This window comes from Camarhynchus parvulus, chromosome 6 (assembly GCF_901933205.1).
Source record: "Camarhynchus parvulus chromosome 6, STF_HiC, whole genome shotgun sequence".
NCBI classification, from domain to species: Eukaryota; Metazoa; Chordata; class Aves; order Passeriformes; family Thraupidae; genus Camarhynchus; species Camarhynchus parvulus.
The window spans coordinates 22,794,135-22,806,972 of record NC_044576.1 but is presented as its reverse complement, the minus strand read 5'-3'; the positions used below and the strand labels follow the sequence as shown (position 1 = coordinate 22,806,972).

Genomic DNA, 12,838 nt, shown 5'->3' with positions numbered 1-12,838 from the left:
CCCCAAACCAGCCCGGGGTGCTGCCAGCACCCACAAAGCCCCAGGGGGCAGTGGGGCTTTAGGTGGGGATGAAGGCTTAAGGGCTGGGTGCCCGGGCAGCAGCATGGCTGGAATGGTGGATGCTGGCAGAGTCAGGAAACCCTGCTGCTGTCCCCAGCCCAGCCCCCATCCCACAATGGGGATTGTTCTGGAGCCCATGGGCAGGATGCGGCCTGGCCGGCTCCGTGCCTGACTCACATCCTCGCTGCCTGGGAGGGAGCTGGTGGAGAGCCACATCTCCAGCACACCTTCCCACGGGGCTGGGACACGGCATGGGCACTGGAGGGGACCCTGTCCGCATCTGGGACCCACTGCTGCCCCATGGCCGAGCTGCTCCCTCCCAAGAGCCCCTCCGGAATCCCGCGCCATCGTCGGGCAGTGTTTCCTGCCCAAAGCAGGTTGGAGCCTCCCGCCGGAGCTGGCGTTCCCGGGGGAAGAGCTGCAGCAGAGCGAGGCATTTGCACTAAGTGATCACATTTATTTGAATATTTTGCGTGCGTGGGTGTGTGTGTGTGTGTGTGTGTGTGTGTGTGTCTAAAATTGGTTACAGAATAAATACCTGTGCCTTATAGCAGGAAGTCCACTTTTTTTTATACAAAGTGCTTGTTACAGGAAGTTGCATCAGCGATATGCAGGAGGGGAGTGCGTTTTGGTCACGCTTCCCCTCCTGAAAACTAGAACAGATTTTTTTTTATTTATTTATTTGTGGTTTTTTGTAAAGTTTCTTTTCCCTTTTTTTTTGTGCATTAAATTTCCTGCCATTGTGTATTTACAAATCTCTGAAAGAAGGAAAAAAATGCCAATATGCATGAGAAGTGGCCTTGTAACACAAAAAAAAATCAGCCTTTAAAAAAAAAAGTAACAAACCCAAAATCTACAAGTATCATTTCATACTGAATCAATGATAGATTTTTTCTATTTTTTTCTTTTTAAAAAGGGAAAGAAAGGGGTGGGGAAAGGGGAAAAACTGAACCAAACCAGAAAAAATTAACTCAGAGAAATAGAAAGAGAGAAGGTGCCATTGTCCCTTCTGAAGTTTTCCAAAGGCAGAGAGGAGCGAGGAAGAGCACAACGAACAGACCCAGATGTCCGACTGAAATCCCCATCAATTTCTTCTCGGTAATTTCTCCCTCGTGTTTACCCAGCGAGGGGCAGGAAGGACTTCCAAAATTAAATTAAAAAAAGGCATTAAAATGCAAAAAATTATTACATTTTAAAGGATTAAAAAAAAAAAAAGGAGATATGATAGAACAACCCTCCCCAAAATCCTGGAGGGGCGTGAGGCAGGGAAAAAATCAGGTTTGATTTAAAAGAGGGAAAAAAAAAAAAAAGAAGAAAAGCCAAACCAAACCAGACTTTTCTCTCTGAACACGTCATCGGGCAGGACTCTGTGGAGAGTGTGACGGTTAACTGGTGACGTAGTGTTTGGCCGAGGGCTGCCCGTAGACCCTATAGAAATCCTGCCGCCCGTGCTGCTGGGATGCGTCAATCCATTCCCTCACGGCAAGTCCCGGGAGCGACTGGGGCACGGCGGGGGCGGGCGGCAGCGGGTGGGAGTACTCCTGCGACGACACTGTCCAGGGGAAGTGCCCCGAGCGCGGGTAGGGCTGGTGCCCGCTGTGGTTGGACACCGAGGAACAGTAACAGTTATCCACGGAGCAGACGAGGATTTTGCGCCCGCCGTACTGGGAGAGCACGGACTGCTGAGATGACGTGGTGTTGGGGTAGTGAGATGGGTTGAAGACGGAGCCCGAGTGCACCGGCTGCGGGCCGCTAGGAAGTCCAACTATGTGCTGTGTGGAGCTACAAGGCACCATGGCTTGTGCGGACTGCCCCTCGCCGGCCGAAGCGCCCTGGCTCATGTACTGGCTCGCCACAGTCCCGGACGATGGCTCGAGGAAGCTGCCCTCGGGAAAGGCGGTGGAGTGCTTGCGCTTCTCCGCGCCGGGGTTGCTGACGGTGCAGGGGTACATGGGGATGCTCTGCAGGAAGGGGACGGGGGTGCTCAGAGGACCTGTGGAGGGGAACAGGAGAGGGGGATTGGATTAAGCACAGCGTGGCACAGCTCCAGGGTGCTCCGGCCCCAAGACCCACATTCCAACCCCATGTGTGCAGTGCACACAGCCCTGTGCAGGTGGACTTGCAGATTCAGTTCTGGGCCCTTGGCAGCAGGCTCGGAGCAGCCCTGGGCACTGCTCTGCAAACAGCTCATGAACACAGTTCCTAACAGGAGCAGAGTGGGACAGCCTGGGGGATAAACACCAATCCCCCAAGGAGAGGACTGGGAAGGCTCCACAGGATATGGTTTGCTCCCAGGCATTGGCCAGGGGCTGTGGGACCATGCCAGCCCCTGGCTGTCCCTGCCCACATGCTGACCCCCATCTTTCCACTGCCTTTTCCTGGCAATGGCCAAACCCCCAAAAACTCTGTATTTCAGGGTGTAACCCCAGAACACAGCCATTTTAACAAGACAAGGAAAATGCCCTGGGGACAGTCAGGAACTGGCTTTGTGACTCTCCCTGCTGACTGCAGAGGGGCTCCAAGGGGTCCCTGCCCCAAAGAGCTCTCCCCACCTTTTTGTACTGGGATCTGCAGGGCAGCCAGCTAAGGATACAGGAGGTAGTGAGGTCCCATGCCCCTGCACCTCTCAGGTTTCACCCACCTTCCAGCAACTTCCTCAGCTGCTTCTCCTTCTTGGCGATCTCGTTCAGGAAGAGCTTGGAGTTGAGATGGCCGATTTTGGGTGGGGGCAGGCTGCCACCCGTACAGTTCTGAGTCCTGTTGGGGATGGCAGGCAGAGAGGTGTGAGTTACAAGGTGAACTCAGGAAAGGGACAGCTCGTCCCCCCACACCCTCCTGGAGCCAAACACCCTCCCTAGGGTAGAGGACAGAACTGAGCTGGCTGTCTCTGGCAGGCAGGACCTTCCCTGTCCAGTTTTGCTTGAACGTCTCCTGCCAGGGCACACCTCCTACAGTCCATGTCCCCACTGCATGGCCATCCCAGCTCATCTCTGCTCTGCTAGTGCTGCCTTTAACTTCCTGCTCTGCCTCTGCCCAGTGGAGCTGGATGGAGCCCTGCACCCCAACTCTGCCGGTCCCATCCTCTGCTCTTCCACAAGCACAACACTGAGATTCCCCTAGTCCACGGGGAGGACCTGATTCAATGGCTGCATGAGGGGATTTTTTTCATCCTCACAGAAAGAGAGGGAAGCTGAGCATGGCACATGCCTCTCCCAAACCCTGTAGCATCCCTGACCCTGGTCTTCCTCTGGATATTGTGCTGCTGCCACCCCTGTGGACATGAACACACCCTTTTCCCCAAACACGTCTGTCCCGCCGCGCTTACCTGTCCATTAAGATTTTCACAGACTTGGTGTTCTAGAAGTGGAAGGAGAAGCTCTGGTCAGTAAGGCCAATCCCTGCCATGGTGGCCATGCCCCCTTTCAGTGTCAGCTTCCATGGCCCCCCAGGAGGGGACAGTCTGACCATGGGCACTGAGTCCCCTTTCCCCTGCATGGGCTGCTCCAGCCCCATCTCCAGCTGTGGCACCTCCTCATTTGAGGCCAGCATTGAGCCTGCCTCACTTCTCCTTGACTTCTTCCACTGCTGAGCACTCTGGAGACATCAGCCAGCCCTGCTAATGTCCCCATTCTGCTCCCCACCACACCCCACACATACCCAATTCTTCCCACACAACCAAACCTCTCCACAGCCCCTGTCCCACCCTGGCATGGGCAGCTTGTCTTACCTTCATGAAGTTGATGTCCTCAGTTTTGTCAAACATGACCTGAACAGAGCTGAGGAGCTTCTTGGCCTCCTGCATGCGCTCATTGAGGTGCAGAACCTGGGCCGCATTCTCGTTGCAGAACTTGGCCTGGGCCTTGTCCAGGATCTCCATGGTCTTCCGCAAGTCCTCATCCAAGATCTGGTGCATCTTCTCGTACTGCAGGCGCACCTCATCCTTCAGCTGGTTCACCTTCTCCTGGGGAGAGGAGCAGGGTCAGTGCTCTGTGCCCTTTGACCTCTTCCTGGTTGTCCCAGGACACCTGGGTCCTTTCTCAGCAGTGGAGAATGCAGCCTGAAAGCTGCACCCCAGCTCTGCTCTCCTGCAACACCCAGACAGCTCAAACCCTCCTGTCAACTTCCACATGGGAGGACTTCTATGTGCCAGAGACCCAACAGGGACACTCTGAAGGTTTGATTGGTTCAGCAGATTCCTGAACTTACTTCCTGGGGTCTGTGTGGGGATCAGCTCCAGAGACCCAATGCCAAGAAACAACTTGCTACACCACCAACGGAAGTGTGCTCCCCTGAAAAATCCCACCCATCCCTATTGCATACCCTTTCCCACCTTCATCCTCATCCTCAGCCTCATCCCAGGCTGGAGACACTTCATGTTCCAGAGCCTTTCCCTTCATGCTCTGGGAGGCCGAGGGGCTTTAAGGACCACAGGCACTCCCTTCCTAAGAAAGGCTGTGCTGAGCTGAGAACAGGATGTGCCATCTGATATTTAAGGGCAACCTTGTTCCTCACCTCCCAACTCAACCCAGGGCCCATGAGGCTGCAGAGCAGCTCCGAACACTTTTTTTATTCTCCCAAAATGATGACTGATGACACTGAAATGGAGGCTGGAAGTCTGTCCAGCTACTCCTCCCATGCATGCCTTCCTTCCTCCCTGCCCACCTGGCCCCCGTGTCCCAAGAGCTTGTCCCCATTGTGCCATAGGGTGATAGTCCCTGGGAATGGCCGTGGCAGGGTGAGGCACTGGTTACCTCGACCAGCCGCTTGTCTGATTCCAGCTTGTAGAGCTGCTCCTCGATGTCCTGCTCCCGCTCCTCCAGGCGGTCCTGCTGCTTCATCAGCATCTTCTGCAGAGATGAGGGAAAGCAGCATCGTCAGAGCCCAGCGGCCGCATGTGCCAGTGAACATCAGTGCAGCCCACACTGGCTCTGCCCACACGGTTCAGGAGGGATGGTGCTTTTTCCCAGCAGGATGTCACTGCCAGGCTGAAAGCTCCCGTGTAGCTTGTGGAGCTGGAAACTTGGTTATTTCAGTGGCAGGAATGGCAGAGGGCCTGCCTGTGCCGAGCTGTGTTATTGGCTGGGCTGGGTCCCCTGGATGGGGGCAGCACCTCAGGTAACTTTCTGCAGCCTGGTCAGTGGGGTTGGGTCAGGGCCAAGCCCTGGGGACTGTGGGGGGACCCAGAGAGGCTCATCCCCCACTAAGGCAGTACCATTTGAGGCCCATCACCCATCGCCAGCAGGCTCCTGTGAGACATCACCACCTCCCTCGCGCTCCCGTACGCCACGCCAAATCCTTTCTCCCTTCCCCGCCTCCTTGACAAGCCCCAGAGCCAGCGTCAGCGTAATCTGGAGGGACAGAGTGAGGTGGAAAGGAGCCTCCCCCCACCACACTGCCAGCCCCCAGCCCCACTCCTTGGGGCTGGGCCTGGGCCATCCACCGAATAACTGGAACAAAACCTTATCCCCAGCTATCAGTGTGAGCGCCTCGCTCCTGCATGCTTCCCAGCCTGGAGAAACCCACTGCCCATGAGAGAAGGGCTCCATCCCTGTCAGCAGGAGTAGGGCTTCCCAAAACACCCCTCAAAATCAACTCCAAATATTCGCCCTTCATGTTTACTGGGCAGAAAAGCCAGGACACCAGCGGGTGAGGAGAAGGGCTTCACCCAGCATGGAGATGCGGCGTTCGAGACTCAACGACGGGGGCGAGATGGAAAGAAACCAGCAGCAAGAATGAATTTCGAGGGGATTATTGCTATTATAAACCGCCACTCGGGAATTTATAATCAAGTAATTAATTCCTGGACGAGGCGGGAGGGGGAGGGTGGCAGAGGCGCTGCCGGGATTAATTGCATTGCAGGGAAAGGCTGTCACCTCCGACTCAATTCAGGAGCAGGAATGCAAAGCCTCCTCCCTCCTGTTGTTTTTCTTAAGGTCTCAGGCACCTCCAGCCTTACTGTCACTGGGCTCCTACCACTAATAATAACGAGGAGCTAAAAAAACCCATCTTCCTACTCACAGCACACTGCACATGCATGCCCAGAATGCACGTGTGTGCACCCACTCAGGTCCATGCAGACAGACACACAGACAGCACATTCACTGAAACAGGGCTGAGGGGCAGTCACAGCAATGCAGACCCCCAGCCCATGGGGGGACATTTGCTGTGCATGCGTACAGAAACACAGGGGCCTGCAGCATCCATGGGCATCACTGGAAGCATCCACACTGAGAAAGACCTGAGGCATATATTAAAAATCTCATTTTTTCATTGTAAAATGATTGTTTTTTGTGCTGCTGCAGCAGCAGGAGGCTGCAGTCCACTCCCAGGCTTAACACGGTGAGAAATGAGCTCTGGAGAGTGAGCGCAACACCACTTGCTTGAACCCTGGAGTACCAAAGGTGCAGGCAGGAACTGTGTCCTAGGTCCTGTGCCAACAGCCAGGCCTGAGTGTGGAGCTGCTGGGGGTTTCCCTAGGGGCTCAGACAGGGTTTTGGGTCAAGCACCAGGCAGAACTGTAGAGCAGGTGGACAACTCTTGTATTGCACTAAACAGAAAACAGCTCCGTGTAGGCGGATTGAGAAGTGGCAGGCAACAAGCCTGCTCCTGGGCTCCAAGGAAAGAGATTCCTTCCAACATCCCAGCTTGCAGGAGGCCAGTTGAATGTGGGACTTGGGCAGGTTGTGCAGTGCAGGCTGAGCTGCTCATGCCCCATGCTGGGCAGCCAAAGGACACAGCGAGCTTTGCACCGAGCCCTTCCCTACACCTCCCTCCCTGCCACAGACTCGCCATCTCCACCACAGACAGCCAGACCCATCCCACACCAGCCCACCAGGAGGACAGCCAAGTCTAGCCAGGCCCCCAGGAGCAGCCCCATCCTCAGCCTGAGTTCCCTGCCTGCCAGCTGGGATGGGAGTGGGTAAAAAACATAGGACAGGATCCCTCGCTGGGCACAGAGGCCAAATCCCCATCCCACTCCGCCATCAGGTATCTGACATATCCGAAGGGCCACTGCCCTTCCCCCTGATGCTGCTGGGATGCTCTAGCAGGGGAAAGCAGAGTTTCCTATCACTCCAGATGCCAGGCAGGCAGAGCCCACCCTGCCAGCCCCACTGGTCTGAGGGACCCCCGAGGGAGGCACCGAACAGCCCGGACATGCACGTACCATCGCCCTGCAGCTGCCGTGGCAGAGCTGCCAACCTTTGTGTTTTGTAACAAACCTCAGACTGCTCCACTCCAGCAATCATGCAATTATGTGAAATCACAAATATACATATAAACATATGTAAAAATAACATTTTATATATATAAGTTAATTTAATATCACCTCACACCTGGAAAAAGTGACCAAAATCCAACCTAAAGCTGTAGAAATCAGACAGAATAGAGGACATGTAGCGCTTTCTTTAAACCTCATATTTGAGCCACTCTTTTTTTAGGGTGATTTAAAAACTGTACGTGCCTGGGATTGCAGTGGTATGGGAGGGCTTTTCACCCACGGCAACAAAACCTTAACAAGACACAAGGGTATGAACTACCCCTTCTGGCACCGAGGGGCAAAATCTCATTGTCTATGCAGCACAGGCTGAATTCCTTAGGTATTTTGAAAAGGAAAATATATCCCTTCCCCTTCCATCCCCTCCCAAATCTGGCATTTCTGAAGTCATGAACTCCTCCTCCAGGATCAGAATTTCTCGGGGTAATTTCTCATATTTCATGCATGACCTTGATGCTGGGAGAACCGAGGCTCCCTCTGTCCAGGCACCCTTCCCAGGCTGTGTGCAACTCTGATCCCAGTTTGTCTTTTCCGAGACACGTCGCCAGTTTGCGAAACACATACTAAAAATGCTTTTTATTACAGCACCAGCTGAGAGTGAATTCATCTCATTAATTAATAAATTAATTGGTGGCTGGGGTAAGTGGCTGGTCTACCGTGACCCTGTAGGCCCCAGTGAGACTGGGCTAGTTCATGCACACCAGCTTATTCTGCAAGAGATGAACACAATCTCCCCCCTCCTCATGGAGAAAAATGAAGTGTGGGTACAAAAGGAAGCTCCCTTTTGCTCCCATACAGGGAGCTTGCAAACACGCTGTGGGCATCAACTCTGCAAGGGAGCTGGACCACCAAAGGTGGAAGGACAAAGGAGGGGATGCTATCATTCACTTCCCTTCAGGAGCGAGGGTGCACTCCTCCCATGCAGGCAGAGGAGAGTGATTCCTGAGCAGCAATTGTGCCAAGTCGGATGGGTTTGGGGTACCAAGGTCATACACTGGGACTGAAACACTGCTTGGAGGGACATCTCTGCAGGAAGCAAAGCAAACACTGCAAGGTCTCATTGCAGGAGGATGCACACAGCTGGTCCCCATGGGACTGTGCTGGGGGAAGGTTTGCTGACCATCGCTATCCACACTTGCTGGGAGGAAACCGCCACCAGGGAAACCACACCCTGCCTGCCTTGCCTGCCTGCACCTTACTGCACCCCCTGCTCAGAGGGAGTGCAGTAAGGTGCAGACTGGGCACTGATCCCTGCTCCCAGCGGCCGCCCCAGCATGGGACACATCCACCCTGCCAGGCAGGGCATAGGGATATGTCTGCTGGGGGACAGAGCAGTCCCAACAAAGAACTTCTGCAACATTAAATGCCTGTGGTCACAAGACAGGAAAATAGTAATAAAGAGTTTAACAGCTCTGGCACCTATGCTTCTCATCTGAGAGCCACTGTATGGCTGCATCACCACAAGCCTCAGATGTGTTACACACACGGGTCCAGCTCAACCAGCTGGGAAAACCTCCACTGTAAATGGGGGCATTGGGGTGTAGGAAGGAGCTCACACCCACCCAAGACCTCCCAGGCAGGGAGCAATCTGTGGGCACAATATTTGCCCTGACTTGTCTTAGGCTGGTCTCAACACTGTCCTCTCCCAAAGGGCAGAGCTAAGCCTGTGCTCACTGCTGAGCCCACAGTAACAGTGGATTATGGCCCTGCCCTGCCTGAGGCTCAGCACTCCCCTCATCCCCTCTTTGCAGCCCCCAGAAGCCCATTGCTCTGAGGCCAGCAGCGGGGCAGCAAAATCCCATGACATGCCCCAAGGTTTTGTGTTCCCTGAGGCTGGTCAGGGCCCTTGTGTGCCTCCCAGGGAGAGCTGGCAGGGGAGAGCCTCTGGCACCCCTTCCCTGGGGGCTGGAGTACTCACCAGCCCCTGCCCAATTCCCAGCAGGATCAGGAAGGAGCCTGGCAGCTTCACCAGAGGCAGAGCAGTGCCCCATGACCTGCTGAGCTGCTGTGGTTTTAAACAAGAGCTGGAGCAGTGAAAAGCTTTACTGTGTTCACAGGGCAAATGGAGCCCATGCAGCTTCTCTTGATGTCTAATAGGCACTGTGCATCCTTCAGGGCCATTCACCTTGCAAGAGCAACCGAGTGCCCACACCCTGACCTGTGGGATGCTTGCAGGATGCTAATTCCCAATAAACTCTGGTGAAACTGTTGTGGGTTTGGAGGGTACTACAGCAGGGCAGGAGGACAAACCACAGCAGTGCAGAGCTCTCATTCCCGTAGGAAACTGGGGGAGCAGAGAGCCAGCCGGCCCCACAGAGCACCTTTAACCACAGCTGGACAGCTGGCCCAGGACAGGCACACTCACTTCTCTGCCTCTCTCCTTCCTCCTCCTCTGCGCCCAGGCCTTCCCCTCGCCGCCAAATCCCAGCCACTGAGTGAATAAGGACATTGTTTGCAGTCACCGGAAAGCAAGAACGGAGGGAGCAGCTTGGAGCATGAGGGGCAGGAAGGGTGAGGAGGAGGAGGAGGAAGGTGGAACCGGAGCGAGGAAGCTGCAAAGGGCAGATGCCTGCAGTGGGAATGGCTCCAGACACCTGCAGCTCAGCCCAGGGACTGGGATCAAGAGCCCCCATTGAGACACATGTCCCAGCACGTTGCTGGAGACGGGCCTGAAGTCACAGTGACTGAATTTTAATGCACCAAAAGCCCTGGGCCAAGGAGGCGAGTGCAACCTTTCGCCTCCCCAGGCCTCCCACACACAGGCTTCCCTCTCGCCAGCCCCTCTCCACTGTCAGCTGGACCATTTTCTGAGAAAAACCCACGCAATGAGTTATTTTCATCCCTCCTGAAAGTGTCACCCCACCTGCTAACACATCAGAACCCTGACACTGTGTACATCTGGGGCACAGCACCCCACTGCCCCCAAAACAGGGTCTCAAATCATGAGATAATGCATCATGCACTGCCACAGCCCAAACCCCTGGAGCATCCCTCCCACCCTGCTGGTGGTCTCCTGCTGACCAGATTTAGGCAAAACCAGCTCTTTCAAACTCCCCACAGCCCTCACAACACTCGCAGGAGGCTGATCCACTTAAAGAGACGGGAAGGAAATGCTTTCTGGTTGGGGTTTCATCTTGCACACGTTTATAGTAAGCACCAGGCAGAAGGGAAGGTCTCCAGCCAGAGCACAAGGTCTTGCCTCCCCTGGCCAGCCCAGAGCACACACAGTGCTCCAGGCTTTGCCTTTTCTCACAGTGCTCCCTGTGCAGAGATCAGGCTGGTTTATCCTCAACAGGGGAAGGAAGAGGTAAGGGAAACAGCCTGAGATATTAATAGCTGCCCTTGCTAGGAAGGGATGGAAGTAGCAGCCATACAGTGAAGAGGCACCAGAGAGACCCCCCTTTCCAGTATTGAGGGACACCTGAGCACCAGGAGAGCTGGTGCTTTGTAGAAAAGGGCTGAAGGCCAAATAATCAGCTCCACTTTGGGAGAAGAGGATGTACAGGTGCCTCTTGCAACAGGAGCTCTCTACCCTGTTCTCATGCTGGAGCGGGCAAGGATGCCTCCTGCTTGTCCACATCACCCTGTGAGTTGCTGCCTGGCCTCTGAGCCTTCCCTGGAGAAGAAACCATCAGGTTTAGACCCATGTTCCATCTCCACTGGCTACCCCACAGGCACAGCCCCATGTCCCACCTCCTGTGCCCACCCCAGCACAGGGCATCCCTGCAGCACAACTGGCATACAGCAGCTGGATGCTCCCATGGAGCCATGACTCATGACTGCTTAGCAGAACCAGGTTGGGCCTGGCTCCTGGAGCATCCCAGGACAGTGGGCATGGCAGACCATATTTCTCTGCATGTCCCTGTACCAGAGCAGATCCTGAGCCACCAAAGGGCTGTGCCAGTGCCTGCAGCCTGGGACAGCTCTTTCCCTTGTTTACACCTAGCAGAAAGGAAGAACTTGTTAATAAGGAGAAAATAAAAGGCATTGTGTTACATGGGGCCAGCAGCAGGATTTCTGGAGGTCAGGAAATGGGGACCTATTGTCTGTCAGAAAGTGACCTTCAGGAGGATCTTGAGAATGCCAATTCACCTTCCTGGGGCTCTGTGCATCCCCCTGCTCATTGCAGCCATGGGAGTTACTTCATGCTGTGCCTCTCACACAAATGGGGGAACGAGGCTGGGGCACTACCTATAGGTTTTGGACCCCAGCCTCAAGCCATGGTCCAGCTGCCACTGCTGTCAGTGTCCTTGGAGTAGGGATGAAGATTTGCTTCGAGAGCAAAAGCAGGATAAGGGAGATTAAGGAGCAGAGAGATGAGGCCAGTGGCTGGAGACACATCACCTCTCTACCAGCAGGCCTGCAAATCCTGGAGGAAGGAGCCTTCCTCATAACTGAATATGAGGTGATTCTAGTATGGGTGTTGTACCCTTCAAAACAGAGGCTCCCTCCATGCAAAGCACAATAGAGGCAGTGAAAGCAGGGTAAACTGCCTATGCCAGATCTGGGGCTCAAGACTCACTCATAACATGTGCAGAAGAGGAAAAAAGGGGCTAGAAATGCACCAGGAAGACAAATACCAGGACAAGAAAGAAGTTTGCATGCTGAGCATGCAGCCAGGTTGAGTCATGACTGATGCTGCTGGCTCCACAGGACAAGGATGAGCCTTGATGATAGAATCATAGAATCATAAAATCATTAAGATCAGAAAACACCTCCAAGATCTTTGAGTTCAACCTTTGATTGAACACCACCTTCTCAACTAAACTATTAGCACTAATGGCCAGGTCCAGTCATTTCTTAAACACTTTCAGGGATGGTGACTCCACAACCTCCATGGGCAGCAGCCCATTCTAATGCTTAACCTCCCTTTCAGTGAAGAAATTCTTCCTGATGCCCAACATGAACCCTCCCCAGCATGGCTTGAGGCTTGTCCTTGTCCTGTCACTTGTTGTCTGGGAGAAGAGGGCCACCCCTACCTTGCTACACCCTCCTTTCAGGCAGTTGTAGAGAGTGATAAGGTCTCCCCTGAGCCTCCTTTTCTCCAGGCTAAACACCCCCAGCTCCCTCAGCCGCTCCTCACAGCACTTGTGCTCCAGACCCTTCACCAGCTCTGTTGCCCTTCTCTGGACTCGCTCCAGCACCTCAATATTTTTCTAGTAGTAAGGGGTCCAAAACTGACCATGAAATTTGAGGTGCTGTGCTGAGTACAGGGGAGTGATCACAGTCCTGGTCCTGCTGGCCACGGTACTGCTACACAAGCCAGGATGCCACTGGCCTTCTTGGCCACCTGGGCAACTGCTGGCTCATGATCCCCAGGTCTGTTTCTGCTGGGCAGCTTTCCAGCCACTCTGCCCCCCAGCCTGTAGCACTGTGTGGGGTTGTTGTGATCCAAGTGCAGGATCCAGCACTTCACTTTGCTGAACCTCATACAACTGGCCTTGGCCCATTGATTCAGCCTGTCCAGATCTCTCTCTAGAGCCTTCCTAGTATTAAACAAGG

The 12,838-nt window shown here is 54.3% G+C and overlaps 1 protein-coding gene across 1 annotated transcript in view; it reads right to left on the bottom strand.

The window, feature by feature from the left end:
• Positions 1-496: 496 nt before the first annotated feature.
• The window catches only part of TRIM8 (tripartite motif containing 8), a 30,510-nt gene continuing 18,168 nt past the window's right edge, over positions 497-12,838 (bottom strand). The window contains exons 3-7 of the mRNA XM_030951319.1: positions 4,812-4,907; positions 3,788-4,021; positions 3,386-3,417; positions 2,702-2,817; positions 497-2,053 (exon numbers count right to left, since the gene is read on the bottom strand). Of these exons, the coding sequence (XP_030807179.1) occupies positions 1,446-2,053; positions 2,702-2,817; positions 3,386-3,417; positions 3,788-4,021; positions 4,812-4,907 (1,086 nt within the window). The 3' untranslated portion in view covers positions 497-1,445. The remainder of the gene's footprint in view (positions 2,054-2,701; positions 2,818-3,385; positions 3,418-3,787; positions 4,022-4,811; positions 4,908-12,838) is intronic.